The sequence below is a fragment of the Hyla sarda genome, chromosome 4 (assembly GCF_029499605.1).
Source record: "Hyla sarda isolate aHylSar1 chromosome 4, aHylSar1.hap1, whole genome shotgun sequence".
Taxonomy (NCBI): Eukaryota; Metazoa; Chordata; class Amphibia; order Anura; family Hylidae; genus Hyla; species Hyla sarda.
Genome location: NC_079192.1, coordinates 27,316,475 through 27,334,959, shown reverse-complemented (window position 1 = coordinate 27,334,959; position 18,485 = coordinate 27,316,475). Strand labels below are relative to the sequence as shown.

Here is an 18,485-nt window from a genome sequence, read left to right as displayed (position 1 = left end):
TACAAGAATATAACTACTATAATACTGCTCCTATATACAAGAATATAACTACTATAATACTGCTCTTATATACAAGAATATAACTACTATAATACTGCTCCTATATACAAGAATATAACTACTATAATACTGCTCCTATATACAAGAATATAACTACTATAATACTGTTCCTATATTCAAGAATATAACTAATATAATACTGCTCCTATATACAAGAATATAACTACTATAATACTGCTCCTATATACAAGAATATAACTACTATAATACTGCTCCTATATTCAAGAATATAACTAATATAATACTGCTCCTATATACAAGAATATAACTACTATAATACTGCCCCTATATACAAGAATATAACTACTATAATACTGCTCCTATATACAAGAATATAACTACTATAATACTGCTCCTATATTCAAGAATATAACTACTATAATACTTCTCCTATATACAAGAATATAACTACTATAATACTGCTCCTTTATACAAGAATATAACTACTATAATACTGCTCCCTATGTACAAGGATATAACTACTATAATACTTCCCCCTCTAAAATACAGTATAACAATCAATGTAGAAGCTTTACAGATTAAAAAAACACCACAGGATTTAAATCTTTATTGATATCAAATTTACATAATGTAATATTCATCTTTTTTAAAGTCCTTCACCTTTGCCATACTTCAGACTAAGGAAAATCTACAGCTTCTGGCCTTTTTATAGGTTTTCTACATCTTTCGCATACATTCTATATTTACAATATTATATTAAAATGGACATGTCAATAGTTTTACTGTTAAATTAAGAGATAAATTAACATTATCTAATAAAAGATACAAAAGGTCCCAATTTGGGTTCTTGTTCTTGATCAACCAACCCGAATTCTCAAAAGGCCACATAAAGTTTTACTCAAGTTGATCCTCAAGGCTGACATTTTGTGACTCTGGCCAGGCCCGGTGCTACCATAAGGCAGCTAAGGCAGCTGCCTTAGGGTGTCGAGCTGGTAGGAGCGTGAAGATCTGAATCCCCAACCACTCACTGGCAGGAGAATTGGATGCTTTACTTCAGGAGGACATTGGGGGTACCGATTAGGCTGTGTGGCAGTGCTTCACATAATGGCCTTATCGCCAGAGTGGGTAGGGGAGAGGCAGGTGATTGGGGTGGGGTCATCAAAATGCTTCTTTTCCTGTGTAGTCAAAAATCCTTGCACCAGCCATGACTCTGGTGGTTTTTCTAAACCAGTAGTCACAAATGTGGCCCATCAGATATTGCAAAACTTCAACTCCCAGCATGCCGGGAGTTGAAGTTTTGCAATATCTGAAGGGCCATAGTTTGAGACTCCTGTTCTAAACCATACAACAAAAAGGTATTTGCCTCATAGGGTAAAACAATAGAACTTTCCTAGAGATATTTTAACTGATAGTTCTTCGAGAGAGTCTTCAAGAGTCTTTTAGGTGGTTGGTGGTCCTTGCGTTGGTCGTTTTGGTGGTGGCCCTACCAACAATTCTCCTTCAAGATTTTATCTTGAGGGATTCAGACTGACGGAGTAATTTTAGAGAGTCCTTTTCCATCTCTCTCTGTCAGGACACCTTTGGACCATTTTAGATTCCCAGTCATTGATCGAAAGCTGTGGAAACCATGAACATTCCGAAGAAAGTCATCGTGTCCCCTTGGACTCGAATGAGATTTTTATGCGACATGCTCACGTAGACTTCATTACCCTTCGCCAACATGAAGGTGCCACCTAGAAAGCTGCTTCCTCTCCACGTGGAGGAGCCTGGGATGTCACAGAACCTTCTTATGCTCTCTATCATGGGTATTTTTGAGTTTAGGCTCCTCTTTAAGACCTGATGAGAAAATACTGAATTCTTCGTGTCTTTTGGGCATTTGGGTGATCCCAACTGCAGCTTGGAGTATATGAAGTATAATCCACTCTTGGAGCACACCAGTGACCCATTGTTGTATTCCACCTCGTGGAGGAAAGCTAGGCCTCTCGTATGCTCCCACTCAAGAGGAGAATTTGAGGAAGGGTCTCCAACAACAAGTCCTGGGGGGGAAAAATTATAAGGTTTAGTCAAAACTTTGGTTCTGAGTGGTACAGATCCATAATCGTAGCGGCACCATTGGTGGTTTCTATACTGCTCAGTGATATCTTCATTATCTTTATTGTCTATACCACCACATGAAATGTCATGGTCTATTTGAGGTTTTATTGCAGGGCCGGCTCTGCCTATAGGCAAAATAGGCAGCCGCCTAGAGTGTACTCTTAATGGTGGGCACTACTCTGCCTGCAGCAATAAAGCTAGCCAGCATCAGAAGCCCCCGCCCATCCAGCTAAACGCCCCCACCCCAGTAGTAAGGAGATTACATGAGGAGGAGGTTTGTTGCAGTGTGTTACCCCAGTAGTAAGGAGATTACATGAGGAGGAGGTTTGTTACAGTGTCACCCCAGTAGTAAGTAGATTACATGAGGAGGAGGTTTGTTACAGTGTGTCACCCCAGTAGTAAGGAGATTACATGAGGAGGCGGTTTGTTACAGTGTGTCACCCCAGTAGTAAGGAGATTACATGAGGAGGAGGTTTGTTACAGTGTGTCACCCCAGTAGTAAGGAGATTACATGAGGAGGGGGTTTGTTACAGTGTGTCACCCCAGTAGTAAGGAGATTACATGAGGAGGGGGTTTGTTACAGTGTCTCACCCCAGTAGTAAGGAGATTACATGAGGAGGAGAAGGTTTGTTACAGTGTATCACCCCAGTAGTAAGGAGATTACATGAGGGTAGGAGGTTTGTTACAATGTGTCACCCCAGTAGTAAGGTGATTACATGAGGAGGAGGTTTGTTACAATGTGTCACCCCAGTAGTAAGGTGGGGCGTGTCAAAGGGGGGAGCCAATGGGCGAGGTCAAGGGGCGGCAAAATTAGCTTTCGCTTAGGGTGGAAAAAAATCCTTACACCAGGCCTGTTTTATTGACACCAAATCACCAGCATGGAGATGCAGGGTACCCAATAAGGAAACATTCGACTAGTTTTGGAGAAATTTAGGTCCTGGGTTAATACAATATGACTTTTGGGCCAAAAAATATTAGTATAAACAATGTTTATTATTTACAGTCACTGGTATCCTGAATCACCTTCTAAGAGCCCATTCACACTATGAAATTTCCAAGTGGAATTTTGTTCGGACGTTCCGCTTGGAAATTGCGATGCAGCAGCAGCCCTTTGTTTTTACTGGAATTTCTGCTGCACCATGCACACTGCAGATTTTACCTGGTGGAATTTTCACCATAGAAATTCCGGCCTCTGCCAAAAGAAAAACCATGGTTTTTCTTTGGACGGAACTCCGTGTTGCCGCCAATGGAGGACAGCACACGTCCACGCTGTCATATCACCCGCTACACATGGAATATCAGGATGAAAATTACGTAGCGTGAATGGGGTTAAAGGGGTACTCCTCCCCTAGACACCTTATCCCCTATCTAAAGGATAGGGAATAAGATGTCTGTTCACGGGGGTTCCGCAGTCTCTGGGACCCCCGCAGCCTCTATGCAGGACACGGCGTTCCGTTAGAATGCTGGGTGCGGGCGGCAGGGGTCATGATGTCACGGCCAGGTTCCCTCATGCCGTCACACCACGCCCCCTTGGCTGCCACGCCCCCTCCCATAGACTTGCATTGAGGGGGCTTGGTGTGACATCACGACCCCCCACAGCCCCCTCCAAGCATTCAGAACAAAATGTATATACAGATGTATTGCAGTGTATTGTACAAGCAATCAAACTGTTGCAAATGTATAAGTCTTCCAGAAACACATAATAAATAAATAAACAAATAAATACTGAACTCGATCCATATGTGGGAGGTGTCGGCTGCACCTTACAGCTGACACTTGCCGGTGAAATCAGATTTTTTTCTGATTCTGGCAGTTTTACCCCTTAGATACATGGTCAATAGTGATTGAATTTTGACAGATACACAGCAATACATATCGCTTAGGGGGAACAAAAAGTTTTTTTGTTTTTTTTATATAAAAGTATGTAAATATGAAAATATATTATTCTCTTATATTAAAAAAATCACACTATTTTCCAATTCCAATAATAGATAAAAAATGTAAACTAAAAAAAATTTAAAATATGCTACAAGATAAAAGTGTTAACATGATAAATGTGGAATCACTTTTAGGATGAAATATGTAAATACATTTTTTCTTCAGTTTCTTCCATGACTTTTTATGAGTTTTCTCTTTTTATTATTATAACTGCTTTGTCCTTTTTTTTTATTTTTTTTTAAGAGGTCTTTCAGGATGTAATGATTGATATCTCATGTGCCACCAATAAGCCTCCCCCACACCCCCCCAAAAAAAAAAAAAAACACACACACCTGATCAGAATAAGTAAGCTCCATTCCTCATGTAGTGGCCATGCCAGGTTACTGCAGCTCAGCTGTCATTCACTATTGACCCCTTAAAGGGGGAACTCCACTGAAAAACAAATCAACTGATCCCAGAAAGTGAGACAGATTTGTAAATTACCTCTGTTTAAAAATCTTAATCCTTCCAGTACTTATCAGCTGCTGTATACTACAGAGAAAGTTGTGTAACTCTTTCCAATCTGACCATAGTGCTCTCTGTTGCCACCTCTGTCCGTCTCAGGAACTGTCCAGAGCAGGTTAAAAGGGTACTCCGGAGGAAAACCTTTTTTTTTTTTTTTTTTAAAATCAACTGGTGCCAGAAAGTTAAACAGATTTGTAAATTACTTCTACTAAAAATTCCTAATCCTTCCAGTACTTATTAGCGGCTGTAGAGCATACAGCCTGTTGAGCATACAGCTGCTAATAAGTACCGGAAGGATTAAGATTTTTCAATAGAAGTAATTTACAAATCTGCTCAACTTTCTGGCACCAGTTGATTTAAAAAAATAAAATGGTTTTCCACCAGAGTAAGTTTGCTATTGGGTTTTTCTTCTATTCTGTACAGTTCCTGACATGGACAGAGGTGTCAGCAGAGAGCACTGTGGTCAGACTGGAAAGAACTACACAACTTCCTCTGTAGTATACAGCAGCTGATAGGTACCGGAAGGATTAAGATTTTTAAATAACAGTAATTTACAAATCTGTTTAACTTTCTGGCAGCAGTTGATTTGAAATCATTTGTTTTCTACTAGAAAGGACGCAGTGTTTTTCCATCTTTGCTTTTTTCCTCCTGGCTTTCTAATATATTTTTGTTTCCATTAGTGCGGTGATCTGATGTATCGAGCATACATACCTGTGACATGAGCGGAGGGTAAAGGAGGTCCATCTCGAAAGCCTAAGAAAGAGCATAAAAAGATAGAAGTATTTCTATTTAATTTTACTATTTTCATAAAAACAATTCTTCAATATACTCATATACAAACCCCTAATCTATCCAGACAATGATCAGTTAATTCCAAAGCATGACCCTACCCAGCTATGCATAGGCCTCAAAGGGGTACTCCGCCGCAGACATCTTATCCCCTATCCAAAGGGGATAAGATGTTAGATCACGGGGGTCCTGCCGCTGGGGACCCCCCCGATCTCCGAGCCGGCAGCGGCGACATCAGGAACGCAGAATTTTGCAGCTTCCCCGTTAGTGATGTCATAGCCGTCACGCCCCCTCCCATAGAAGTGAATGGAGGGGGGGCGTGGCAGCCGCATCACCAGTCATCGGCAGCGGAGTTGGCTTCATGCACCGTATGATGGGGCGCCAGAGATCGCAGGGGTCCCCAGCAGCGGGACCGCCGCGATCTAAAATCTTATCCCCTATCCTTTAAATAGGGGAAAATATGTTTGCGGCGGAGTAACCCTTTAAAGATGCCCAACAGGTCATGTGACATTTACCTAACTAAGATTGTCCACTATGGGCAATGCCTTTTCGTTAAAACAGTCCCCTATTATATGTTGATTACAGGGCCTCCTACTGGTAGGAGTGGGACCCCCTAGCAATCTGCTGTAACTTGCTGGGGAACCAGGTAGCAAGAGTTCCATTTCCCTGCAGGGCCACCAGAAGGAAAATTAAGGATTACATAGTTATATGGGATGGTTGGATAAAGACATATGTACTGTGTCCATTTTAGGACATCGTCAGTCGTACCTCCATCCTCCTTCATGCAAAACAGCGTCCCGCCTCCTCCCTCGGACCAATCTCCATCAAGCGTCAGCTGCAACTCCCTCATCCCACCTGCGTAATCCTAAAGTCTCTCATCCAAAACTCCATCATCCCTCGGACAAAAAACCTTCCTGCCGTGTAGCAGAGCTGAGTCAGTGTCGGCTCTCTGTAAAACAGGTTCTGCTGTACATGCTATTCAATTTCGGCTCTGCTAGATAGTGCTGTGGAGTATCGGCTCTGCTATGCGTCTGAGGGAAAATGGTCTGAGGCATGATGGCGTTTTGGATGAGGGACTTTCAGATGAGGGAGTTGTGGCTGAAGGATGACAGTGATTGGTGTGAGGGAGGAGGCGGGACGCCGTTTCGCCTGACGGAGGATGGAGTTGCGGCTGATGACTGACGGCGATTGGTCCGAGGGAGGAGGCGGGACGCTGTTCTGCCTGACAGAGGACGGAGCTACGGCTGACGACTGATGATGTCCTAAAATGGACACCGTACATATGCCCATTCAAGTACAACCAAGGATGAGAAAAGCTGGGTTGGCAGCAATCTCATGGCTGGTAGCAGAGAAAGGGCAGCAGCAATTCTATGGCTGATAGCAAAGGCAGGAGAGCAACAATCCTATGGCTGTTAACAGAGGCAAGAGAGCAGTAATCCTAAGGCTGGTAACAGAGGCAGGAGAGCACCAATCCTATTGCTGATAGCAGAGGCAGGAGAGCAGAAATCCTATGGCTGATAGCAGAAACAAGAGAGCAGAAATTCTATGGCTGATATCAAAGGCAGAAGAGCAACGATCCTATGGCTGGTAGCAGAGGCAGTAGAGCAGTAATCCTAAAGCTGGCAACAGAGGCCGGAGAGCATCAATCCTATGGCTGATAGCAGAGGCAGGAGAGCAGCAATCCTATGGCTGATAGCAGAAGCAGAAGAGCAACAATCCTATGGCTGTTAGCAAAGGCAGGAGAGTATTAATCCTAAGGCTGGTAAGAGAAGCAGGAGAGGAGGAATCCTATGGCTGATAGCAGAGGCAGGAGAGCAGCAATCTAAGGGCTAATAGCAGAGGCAGGAGAGTAGCAATCCTAAGGCTCACTGTCACGATCCATTTTATGTGTTTTATCTCAATATCTTTGTTACTAGAGACAGATTGAACCCAACAATCAGCAGTGAACAGTAAGTTCAGTGGAAGGGAGACGCGTAATGGCTAAAACTTGCACTTGGGATAATTCTGATGTACTATTAAATGACCATGAGCTGTATGAAAGGTTGCCGACTATTCAAGAAAACTATTGTAATGACCAGGGAGAGAAATTAGACTGGTCTGTGTTCAAAATTAATTTTGGGGTCTGATCTGGGGTTTTAATATTTTTGGGGGTCTGATGTCAGTATTCCTTTTAAAGCATGGTCTTGGTTTTAAATTTATTTTGGGGCCTGAATTAATACTGGAGTCTAGTCCTGGGGTTAGAATTTATTTTAGAATCTGTATTTATTTGGGGGTCTGGTTTGGGCTTTATGCTTTTTTTTGGGATCTCCACTAAATTCCTTTTGGTGTCTGGTGGGAGATCTGATTTATTTAGAAGTCCAAAGTGGTTCAGGGGTCTATTTTGCTGTATTTTAATTTATTTGGGGGTTTAGACTGCAGTTTCATGCTTTCTATGTCCCCATCCATTATCTCCTTATGACTGACTCTTAAAGAGTACCTGTCACCAAACTAAACTTTTAATATATTGTTCTTTATGTAATTATAAGACACTTTGCTCTTTACTTGTTGTTCAAATTCTTAACCTTTATGTGTTTTTAATGTGACAAAAAAAAAATGGCCACTAGATGGCTCTGTTCTGTTAGGTGTTCTGTTAGATTGGTCTCCTCCCGGTCTGGCAGGAGACCAAACTGCGTGCGGGGTATGGTGGGGCACAGCTCAGTGACGTCACACCTGCTGGGGAACGCCCACTTTCTCCTGCTGGGAGCTCACACAATGTGAGAAAGGGGAAAGGTATGATACACAGCTTTTTAAAGCTTGGGAAAAAAAATGTAAGGGCAGGAGGGGTTTTAGGAGTAGTTAGTGAATATAATCTGAGTTAGTTTAGAAAACATGGTTTGATGACAGGTACTCTTCAATGGTTGACATGGTATGGTGGCATTTACCAGTACTATCTTTTTTATGTTGTCCCTTTTGCCAGTCTACACAATGCTTCAGCCTTCCACCTGAAAGAGGTACTCCGGTGGAAAACTACTTTTTTTTAAATCAACTGGTGCCAAGTAGTGTTGCTCGCGAATATTCGCAATGCGAATTTTATTCGAGAATATCGTATATTCTCGAATTCGCGAATATAGCACTATATATTCGTAATTACGAATATTCGTTTTTATTTTTATTTATTTTTTTTTTTTAATCACGGTGATCATCCCTCTCTGCTTCCAGCTTGTGTGGTATAAAGAAGGCTCTAATATAACTGTGTGAGACTGGCGTGCGAATTTTCGCACGTGCAAAAATTTGCATATGCTAATTTTCGCATATGTGAATTTTCGCTTATGCAAATTTTCGCTTATGCTAATTTTCGCATACGCGAATTTACGTATATGCGAAAATAAAACGCGAATATTACGAATATGCGAATTTAGCGAATATATGATGAATATGGCCTATGCCGCTCAACACTAGTGCCAAGCAGTTAAACAGATTTGTAAATTACTTCTATTAAAAAGTCTTAATCCTTCCAATACTTATCAGCTGCTGTATGTTCCACAGGAAGTTGAGTAGTTATTTTCTGTCTGACCACAGTGCTTACTGCTGACACCTCTGTCCATGTTAGGAACTGTCCAGAGCAGGAGAAAATCCCCATACAAAACCCATCCTGCTCCGGACAGTTCCTGACATGGACAGAGGTGTCAGCAGAGAGCACTGTGGTCAGACAGAAAATAAATTCAAAAAGAAAATAACTTTCTGTGGAGCATACAGCAGCTGATAAGTACTGGAAGGATTAAGATTTTTTAATAGAAGTCATTTACAAATCTGTTTAACTTTCTTGCACCAGTTGATTTGAATTTTTTTTTTTTCCACCAGAGTACCCCTTTAAAAAACAGTCTTGCTGTATCATCTCGGGGGGGGGGGGGGGGGGGGGGGGGGGGGGGGGGGGCGGTTACCTGGTCTGAAGATCATTTTCTGTGGAACATTTCCTTGTATCTAGAAGAGATTATATCCAAAACATCAGCCACAACACCAAACTCAGATCATTTATTCCTTACTTCTTATTTTGACCTCACAATCAGCAAAACTTGTCATGGACTCCTATGTCCACAAAAGTCCCATTCAGAGATCCTAAGACATAAACACTACAGGGAATTTATTAAAATGTGTGCAAAAAATAAATAAAAATCAGAGAAGATGTCTATAACAACTGCCCATATTTAAAAACATATATATAAATAATAATTAAAAAATGTAAAAAATAAAAAGCAACATGGGTATGCTATAGCCGACTGCTCTCCTGTTCATTTGCACAAGTTTTGCTAAATTACCCCCAATATCCTTTGCACACCTTCACCGGACGAGAGACTATGTCATCCAGATCAGCTCCTAGAGCTCGAATGGGTATTCCTATCTGTGATTTTTATGACGCCCCCCCCCCCCCATATTAAGAAAGAAATATAACTTAAAGGGGTACTCCGCTGCCCCACCGTTTGGAATATTTTGTTCCGAACGCTTGGAGGGAACACAGGGGGGTTGTGACGTTACAACCACGCTCCTCAAGTCATCACACCTCGCCCCCTCAATGCAAGTCTATGGGAGGGGGCGTGGCGGATGCCACGCCCCCTCCCATAGACTTGCGTTGAGGGGGCGGGGCCTCACCAGGGGACGTGGTCGTGACGTCACGACCCCACGTTCTAAATAAAAGCCGGGTGCTGCACAGAGATCGTGGGAGCAGCGGGTCCCCCGTGATCAGACATCTTTTCCCCAATCCTTTGGATAAGGGATAAGATGTCTAGGGGCGGAGTACCCCTTTAATCAATAGAACCTATACATTCTAAGTGCCCCAATAAAGTCTGGACCTGTGCTCCATACAATGTACGTCCTAGGGGAGGTGGGAGCCTTGTATGGGTTGTACCGTATCTGCTAAATTTACATGTGGTCACTAGGGAGGGTCGTTTTTCCACTTTTTTTCTCTGATCGGATCCTAGTACTGAGGCATAGATGTCCCCCCATAAAGGAAGCTCATGTGCAAATTTTGGTTCAGTTCGGACAATATTCTCCACGACAAGATTATGTTTTATATGGGAAATTTGCCTCCAATTGTGCCTACTCTCCATAGAAGCTAATGTTTATACTTATAGAGAACCTGTCATGATCTTGTTAAATGTTATAATCCTCCCAGTTCACTGCCCCCATCATGATAAACCACCCCCCCCCCCTGCCTTTATTTGTATTATTTTTTTTGTTTTCTATCTTGATATTGCTCTGTATTTTCTGCTCAGTCTCAGTCAGATTCACAGACTGGTAAAGGGGCGTTCCCCAGCAGGCTGTGACATCATCTGAAGCCATACAGGGGAGTACTTCTTCCCTCACTCTGCTACACACAGCCCAGAGCAGTACAGTGTGAGATGAGCTATGATTGGCTAAGGCTGCACACACCCCTCAGCACTCCAGACTGCATTTTCTGATTTTGGATTTCTGCCAGGCCAGCAGGAGTCCAAAGTCTGTGCAAGAGATGGGGGGGGGGGATGAGCTCTGGACAAGTAGGGAGACACCTAGTGGCAGAATTTTTTAAACACAAATAAAACATAGAAAACTTTTTTTAAGCAAAGTACATTAGAAATATTTTTTATTTACCATAAGGAGTGCAATAGCAAAAATTAGTTTTAATGAGATTGCCTATTTAAATGGTCTCCTTGGAGGATCCAGGGGTTACGATCACAGTAAATTACTTCTATAAAAAAAAAATATTAATCCTTTCAGTACTTATGAGCTGCTGAAGTTGAGTTGTTCTTTTCCTTCTGACCACAGTGCTCTCTGCTGACACCTCTGTCTGTCAAAGGAACTGTCCAGAGCAAGAGAGGTTTGCTATGGGGATTTGCTCCTACTCTGGACAGTTCCTAAGACAGACAGAGGTGTCAGCAGAGAGCACTGTTGTCAGACAGAAAAGAACAACTCAACTTCAGTAGCTGATAAGTACTGGAAGGATTAAGATTTTTTTTTTTTTTTATAGAGGTAATTTACAAATCTGTTTAACTTTCTGGAACCAGTTTATATGAACAAAAACATTTTTTTTTACTGGTATATCCCTTTAAGACACACTTCCCATGTAAAACATGAAGCTCGTAGAGGAGACAGAAGAGATTGTCTGATCAGAACCAACTTTTCATTTTACTTTTGCCAGGTAGAACGATTCAATCAAACGAACCACCCTAATGGTTAGTGCAGGGGTTGGGATACCTCGCTTGAGGAATTTGGACAAATATGGACAAAAAGTGCTATTGGTGGCTTATGTCCTCGAGATCGGGCAGTTCAAATTACCGTATTTTTTGCCATATAAGACGCACCCATTTTTAAAGGAGGAAAATCTAGAAAAAAAAGATTCTGAACCAAATACAATGTAAAGTACAGGACAGTGATCTTCAACCTGCAGACCTCCAGATGTTGCAAAACTACAACTCCCAGCATGCCCGGACAGCCGTTGGCTGTCCGGGCATGCCAGGAGTTGTAGTTTTGCAACATCTGGAGGTCCGCAGGTTGAAGACCACTGGTATAGGAGGTTATACTCACGTGTCCGCGCCGCACCGGACCCGTTACCGCTGCCCTGGATGTCGCCCTCCGTCGCTGTCGCTGCGTCCCCGGGGTGTCCCTGTCGCTCCGGAACGTCTCAGCAGCCCGGTATCCTCGCTCTCTGTCGCCGCCATCACGTCACTACGCACGCCGCTCCTATTGGATGACGGGACGGCGTGCGCGATGACGTGATGACGACGAAGGAGAGCGCCGGCCATGCAGGGGATCCCGGCACGGAGCAGTCATTCACCGATTGGACACTGAGGAGGCAGGTAAGGTCCCTCCCGGTTTCCTGTAAGCTGTTCGGGATGCCGCGATTTCACCGCGGCGGTCCCGAACTGCCCGAATGAGCGGCCGGGTTAGTTTCACTTTCGCTTCAGACGCGGCGGTCAGCTTTGATCGCCGCGTCTGAAGAGTTAATACAGGGCATCACCGCGATCGGTGATGTCCTGTATTAGCCGCGGGTCCCGGCCGTCGATATGACAGGGTTTTAATGTGTATTCGCTGTATAACACGCACCAACTTTTCCCCCACAGTTTTGGGGAAGAAAAAGTGCGTCTTATACGGCGAAAAATACGGTACAACCTAACCAATCCCTCTTTGACATCATCTGTTGGGGAAGAGTTATGAGGCCACATATACATTAGATATTCAGCTGGTCCCAAAAAATCATCATCTTCAGCCGTCAAGTATCCAATAGGTATGGGACCTTTACTCCAGACGAGTCATCAAAAATGGACACCAAGGACGGGGGGTTGGAGAATACTGCAGTGAGTAGCAGTGAAGAATTGATGGGGTATGTATGTTGAAAATTTTTGTTATTTAAAGGGGTTCTCCGGTGCTTACACATCTTTTCCACTATCCAAAGGATAGGGGATAAGATGCCTGATCGCGGGAGTCCCGCCGCTGGGGACCCCTGTGATTTTGCACGCGGCACCCTGTTTGTAATCAGTCCCCGGAGCACGTTTGCTCCGGGACTGATTACAGGCGACCACCAGGTCGGCGGCGTGTGACGTCACGCTCCGCCCCTCAATGCAAGCCTACGGGAGGGGGCGTGATAGCTGTCTCACGGGGGCGGAGGCTTGACATCACACGCCGCCGGCCCGGTGGTCGCCTGTAATCAGTCCCGGAGTGAACATGCTACTGATTACAAGCGGGGCGCCGCGTGCATGATCCCGGGGGTCCCCAGCGGCGGGACTCCCGCGATCAGGCATCTTATCCCCTATCCTTTGGATAGGGGAAAAGATGTGTAGGCACCGGAGTACCCCTTTAAAGCAGGAGGAGTTTAGTTCAGTGGAGCCAGGCAAATGACAGTAAAAAAAAATCAGTCAGGGGCAGTGATAGTTCAAAGAAAGGCTTCTCTCTGCTTTTTATATGCAAAAACACAATATAAAGCCTTATTCACACAGGCACACAAAACAAAAACAAATCCTCCTACAAATCTAAGCACTACCTACACATATTATCTGTCTGCTGTATCTTCTGCATTGGATAGCTGTAAGGGTATAAAAGCAAACTGCACTTTTACTGGATGCCAAATCTCCTTATTTCTCAGCAAAGTGTCAAAAAGGTGGAGCCAAGCTCTTTAAATGTTTCACAGCCTGGTATGCCTCATACCTCCCAGACCCCCCTTCATTGACATACAGGGCTGTTTACATCTATCAAGGAAGGGCTGGGAGGTAAGGTTGAGCGAGGAGACGTGCCAGGCTGTCGCACTTGAGCAGCTTGGCTCCACCTCCTTGACACTTGTCTGAGACATAAAAAGGCAAAAGAAAGTGTGGCAACAGCCATCAGCTCCAGGTACAGCTTGTTTTATATATAATCTATTGGTGTCTGCAGCTCTCAGAAGCAAATACAGCTAATAGATCCGATAAAGTTGCCCTCTCTCTACATATGGCTTTCTACCAGCCACCCCAACATTAAACATTTTACCTCACACAGCAACTAACATCCCATACAGGTTAGCAGACATCTAAATCACAGCCTCCACACCAGAGGGCTTTTCTCTCTTTTATATCTCACTAAAGAGTGGCCTCCTTCACACGGGCTGACTGAGACTAACCCAATAACACGGACTGGCCAGAAAGGGAATGTAAAGCCCCACTACCAACCTGATTGTCATTCCATAAAATCCAGGCCCGGGAATAAAATTTACCGAAGTTCCTACAAACTGTGTAGCTACCCTGGTTTTTACACTTCTCCCCAGTTTTCCCTGGAATCTTACAGATACATAGAAGACATTTTGGTGAAATACAGTGATCTCTGTCTGCTATTCCTTTTCTCTGTCTCTGTCTTGTTGTTAGTTTATTCTAATTCCACAAAAAAACTTGAGAACGTGTCCTTCTTTACATTGTTTTTTTTAAATCTGTCTGAAATGAGGTTTGGGGCCATATGCACCTCATCTCTGCCTGTCAAATGGTTCACTGGTTAGCAATGTAGTCTCATATACTTGGGTGCCGTATCTAAAGCCAACCATGGGGCAACATCTATTAAAGGCGTGTTCCGGTGAAAAACATATATATATATATATATATATATATATATATATATATATATTTCATATCAACTGGCTCCAGAAAGTTAAACAGATTTGTAAATTACTTCTATTAAAAAATCTTAATCCTTCCAGTACTTATCAGCTGCTGAAGTTGAGTTGTTCTTTTCTGTCTGATCACAGTGCTCCCTGCTGACACCTCTGTCTATCTCAGGAACTGTCCAGAGCAGGAGTGGTTTGCTACGGGGGTTTGATCCTACTCTGGACAGTTCCTGAGACAGACAGAGGTGTCAGCAAAGAGCACTGTGGTCAGACTGAAAAGAACAACTCAACTTCAGCAGCTGATATGTGCTGGTAGGATTAAGATTTTTTTTTATAAAAGTAATTTACAAATCTGTTTAACTTTCTGGAGCCAGTTGATATGAAAAAAAAATTTCCACTAGAATACCCCTTTAAACATGTATCTAGTCTGTTCTAAAAAAAAAAAGTCTGGAATGCCTTCTAGGGTCACTAGATCTATTGGGATATTTTTAAAATGTGGAAGGACCTGAGGGTCCTTTCACATTTTAAAAATATCCCAATAGATCTAGTGACCCTAGAAGGCATTCCAGACTGTTTTTAGACATGTGCAGCCTATTGCTTAGGAAACAAGAACATAAGTTTAGGGGGTGCAGAGGTATGGGTCACAACCAGACCCTTGTGCCACCCGGCCCCTGTGCCTGAGGACGTCCAAAGTCTCCTCTACTACATAAAAAGTCATCAGTATTGTAGATGCCACATGTTATGGAAGGGAAGGAGGTTACAGATTTGGGGCCCCGGAGCAGAAGCAGCTGAGGGTGACAACCCTAAAGTCCCTCTCATTGAGTAAGATTAATGATACCTATGTGGTGCCCAGAAGGATGGATGGGTGGAGTAGTCTATAGAAGATGAGGAAGTAGTCCCTTGGGTAAAGTCTTTAGTGAGGTCACTGATGGCTTTGTGGCTGGCTAACCCCATATGTCCCCCGTGGACCTGTGCAACTTTTGTAAATGGGGTCTGCACATGTGTAGTGGGACCGAACAAAGATCTAATGTTTATGGGGGTTTCCCGACTCTCCAGACAAACAGTTGGGGGGATTAAGCCACCATCAGAGATGTCTTATGGCAGCTTTCTCCCCTTTCCCCATTCAGCCTATTAATGTGAGCCGGGGTATCTAATCATGTCACGTGTGATACTGTCTACAGTGCTCATGTATCTAAGCCTATGGGTGTGCTCTGGATCGTGTGTCAAGTGTGAGACTGTCTGCTAAGCTGAAGTTTGGGAGCCCGGGATACAGTATACTGATCTCATGTATGTCAGCCTATTAATGTGAGCTTGGTTATCTAATCGTGTCATGTGCGATACTGCAGTGGGGCAAAAAAGTATTTAGTCAGTCACCAATTGTACAAGTTCTCCCACTTAAAAAGATGAGGCGCCTGTAATTTTCATCATAGGTTATAACCTCAACTATGAGAGATAGAATGAGAAAAAAAATCAATAAAATCACAAATCTAATTTTTAAAGAATTTATTTGCAAATTATGATGGAAAATAAGTATTTGGTCACCTACAAACAAGTAAGATTTCTGTCTCTCACAGACCTGTAACTTCTTCTTTAAGAGTCTCCTCTGTCCCCCACTCGTTACCTGTATTAATGGCTCCTGTTTGAACTTGTTATCAGTATAAAAGACACCTGTCCACAACCTCATATGGTCACATTCCAAACTCCACTATAGCCAAGACCAAAGAGCTGTCGAAGGACACCAGAAACAAAATTGTAAACCTGCACCAGCCTGGGAAGACTGAATCTGCAATAGGCAAGCAGCTTGGTGTGAAGAAATCAACTGTGGGAGCAATTATTAGAAAATGGAAGATATACAAGACCACTGATAATCTCCCTTGATCTGGGGCTCCACGCAAGTCGAAATGATCACAAGAACGGAGAGCAAAAATCCCAGAACCCCATGGGGGGACCTAGTGAATGACCTGCAGAGAGCTGGGACCAAAGTAACAAAGGCTACTATCAGTAACACACTACACCGCCAGGGACTCAAATCATGCAGTGCCAGACGTGTCCCCCTGCTTAAGCCAGTACATGTCCGGGCCTGTCTGAAGTTTGCTATAGAGCATTTGGATGATCCAGAGGAGGATTGGGAGAATGTCATATGGTCAGATGAAACCAAAGTAGAACTTTTTGGTAAAAACTCAACTCGTCGTGTTTGGATGAGAAAGAATGCTGAGTTGCATCCAAAGAATACCATACCTACTGTGAAGCATGGGGGTGGAAACATTATACTTTGGGGCTGTTGTTCTGCCAAGGGACCAAGACCACTGATCCATGTAAAGGAAAAAATGATTGGGACCATGTATCGTGAGATTTTGAGTGAAAACCTCCTTCCATCATAAAGGGCATTGAAGATGAAATGTGGCTGGGTCTTTCAGCATGACAATGATCCCAAACACACTGCCTGGGCAACGAAGGAGTGACTTCGTAAGAAGCATTTCAAGGTCCTGGAGTGGCCTAGCCAGTCTCCAGATCTCAACCCCATAGAAAGCATTTGGAGGGAATTGAAAGTCCGTGTTGCCCAGCGACAGCCCCAAAATATCACTGCTCTAGAGGAGATCTGCATGGTGGAATAGGCCAAAATACCAGCAACAGTGTGTGAAAACCTTGTGAAGACTTACAGAAAACGTTTGACCTCTGTCATTGCCAACAAAGGGAATATAACAAAGCATTTAGATTAACTTTTCTTATTGACCAAATACTTATTTTCCACCATAATTTGCAAATAAATTCTTAAAAAATCAGACAATGTGATTTTATGGATTTTTTTCCTCATTCTGCCTCTCATAGTTGAGGTTATTCCTATGATGAAAATTACAGCCTCTCTCATCTTTTTTAGTGGGAGAACTTGCACAATTGGTGGCTGACTAAATAAGTTTTTTGCCCCACTGTATAGGCTTATGTATCTAGACCCACCTTGTTTGCTAAGGTTCTGCATCTAAACGTAACATGTGTGATATTGTCTCCTATATCTAAGTCGGTCTTGTATAGTACTGTCTGCTGAGCTTGTGTATCTAAGCATGTGTGATACTGTCTCCTAGGGCAGTGTCACAAAGCCTATTGTCTTTAATGCATCAGATGTCTTGTATCTAAGCCTATCATGCGTGATACTTGTCTGCTAAGCCTCTGAATCTGAAATGACCTCTGTGATACAGCCCACATTGCAAGTGTATCTAAGCCTATCATGTGCGATACTGTCTATATTACAAATCAGGTCATAGGATGTCCCCTGTTTGTACAGACCCCTTCCATGTACCCAACAATGTAGTAGTAGGAGCACTCACCATGCCCTGAGTGGCACTTCCATTGAGTAGCAGATTTCGGATGCTGGACTCCACCTTCATCAAGTAGTAGATTTCGGAAGCTGCTCCGCACAAGGCCAGCAGAGAGAAGAAGAGCAGCACCGCCTGAATCAATAGTGTGCCCCTTCCCGATTTCCTACTCACCATTGAGATACTGGGGGCTGATGGCTGGATGTAGTCCTCCACTGTGAAGACGGACATTGGAGGTCTCCCATACTTGTCCATCACTATTAGATTACTAGGGGCTTCTGTAGTGAGGAAACTATGGTGATACAGATCTCCGAAATGAGGGGGAGGGAACAACGGGGGAGTTCACTTTTTGTGACCACAAAGAGGGAAATTCATTCAGATAGATCTGAATCACAAAGTGCTCAGTCACCCACTGTATTAAACAATACAGCCTCCAAAGAGTTACTCAAAAAGAAGCAAAAACCATACAGATGTTATAGATCTGTGATAACCTGCAGTCTTATCAAAAACCACAGATAACACAGCCATAAAGCTTCTTGCCCCGGCCTTAAAGGGGTATTCCGGGCAAAAACTTTTTATCTCCTATCCCAAGGATAGGGGATAAGATGTCTGATCGCAGGGGGCTGCTGCTGAGACCCCCCGCGATCTCCCTGCAGCACACGCATTCTATGCGGGTGCTGAATCTCCAGTTTCGAAAACCTCCAGGTTTCCGGGACTGGGGATGTGACATCACGCCATGCCCCCTCCATTCATGT

General features: G+C 43.4%; 1 protein-coding gene across 1 annotated transcript; it reads right to left on the bottom strand.

Moving 5' to 3' along the window:
• Nucleotides 1-619: 619 nt before the first annotated feature.
• Nucleotides 620-18,053, bottom strand: TNFSF14 (TNF superfamily member 14). The gene is made up of 4 exons (XM_056570224.1): nucleotides 17,743-18,053; nucleotides 9,267-9,306; nucleotides 5,269-5,310; nucleotides 620-2,057 (listed from the first exon to the last, which is right to left on the bottom strand). Exons 1-4 carry the CDS (start codon nucleotides 17,983-17,985, stop codon nucleotides 1,624-1,626), a joined length of 759 nt encoding a protein of 252 aa, XP_056426199.1. The 5' UTR covers nucleotides 17,986-18,053; the 3' UTR covers nucleotides 620-1,623.
• Between the last annotated feature and the right edge of the window lie 432 nt (nucleotides 18,054-18,485).

Excerpts from the sequence above, each read along its gene's own strand:
- TNFSF14 (XM_056570224.1), bottom strand. The coding sequence starts at position 17,985 with ATGGACAAGTATGGGAGACCTCCAATGTCCGTCTTCACAGTGGAGGAC. Across the intron at positions 9,307-17,742 it reads GAAGTGCCACTCAGGGCATG|ATACAAGGAAATGTTCCACA; the intron begins GTGAGTGCTCCT and ends AATCTCTTCTAG. Across the intron at positions 2,058-5,268 it reads ACCCTCCGCTCATGTCACAG|GACTTGTTGTTGGAGACCCT; the intron begins GTATGTATGCTC and ends TTTCCCCCCCAG.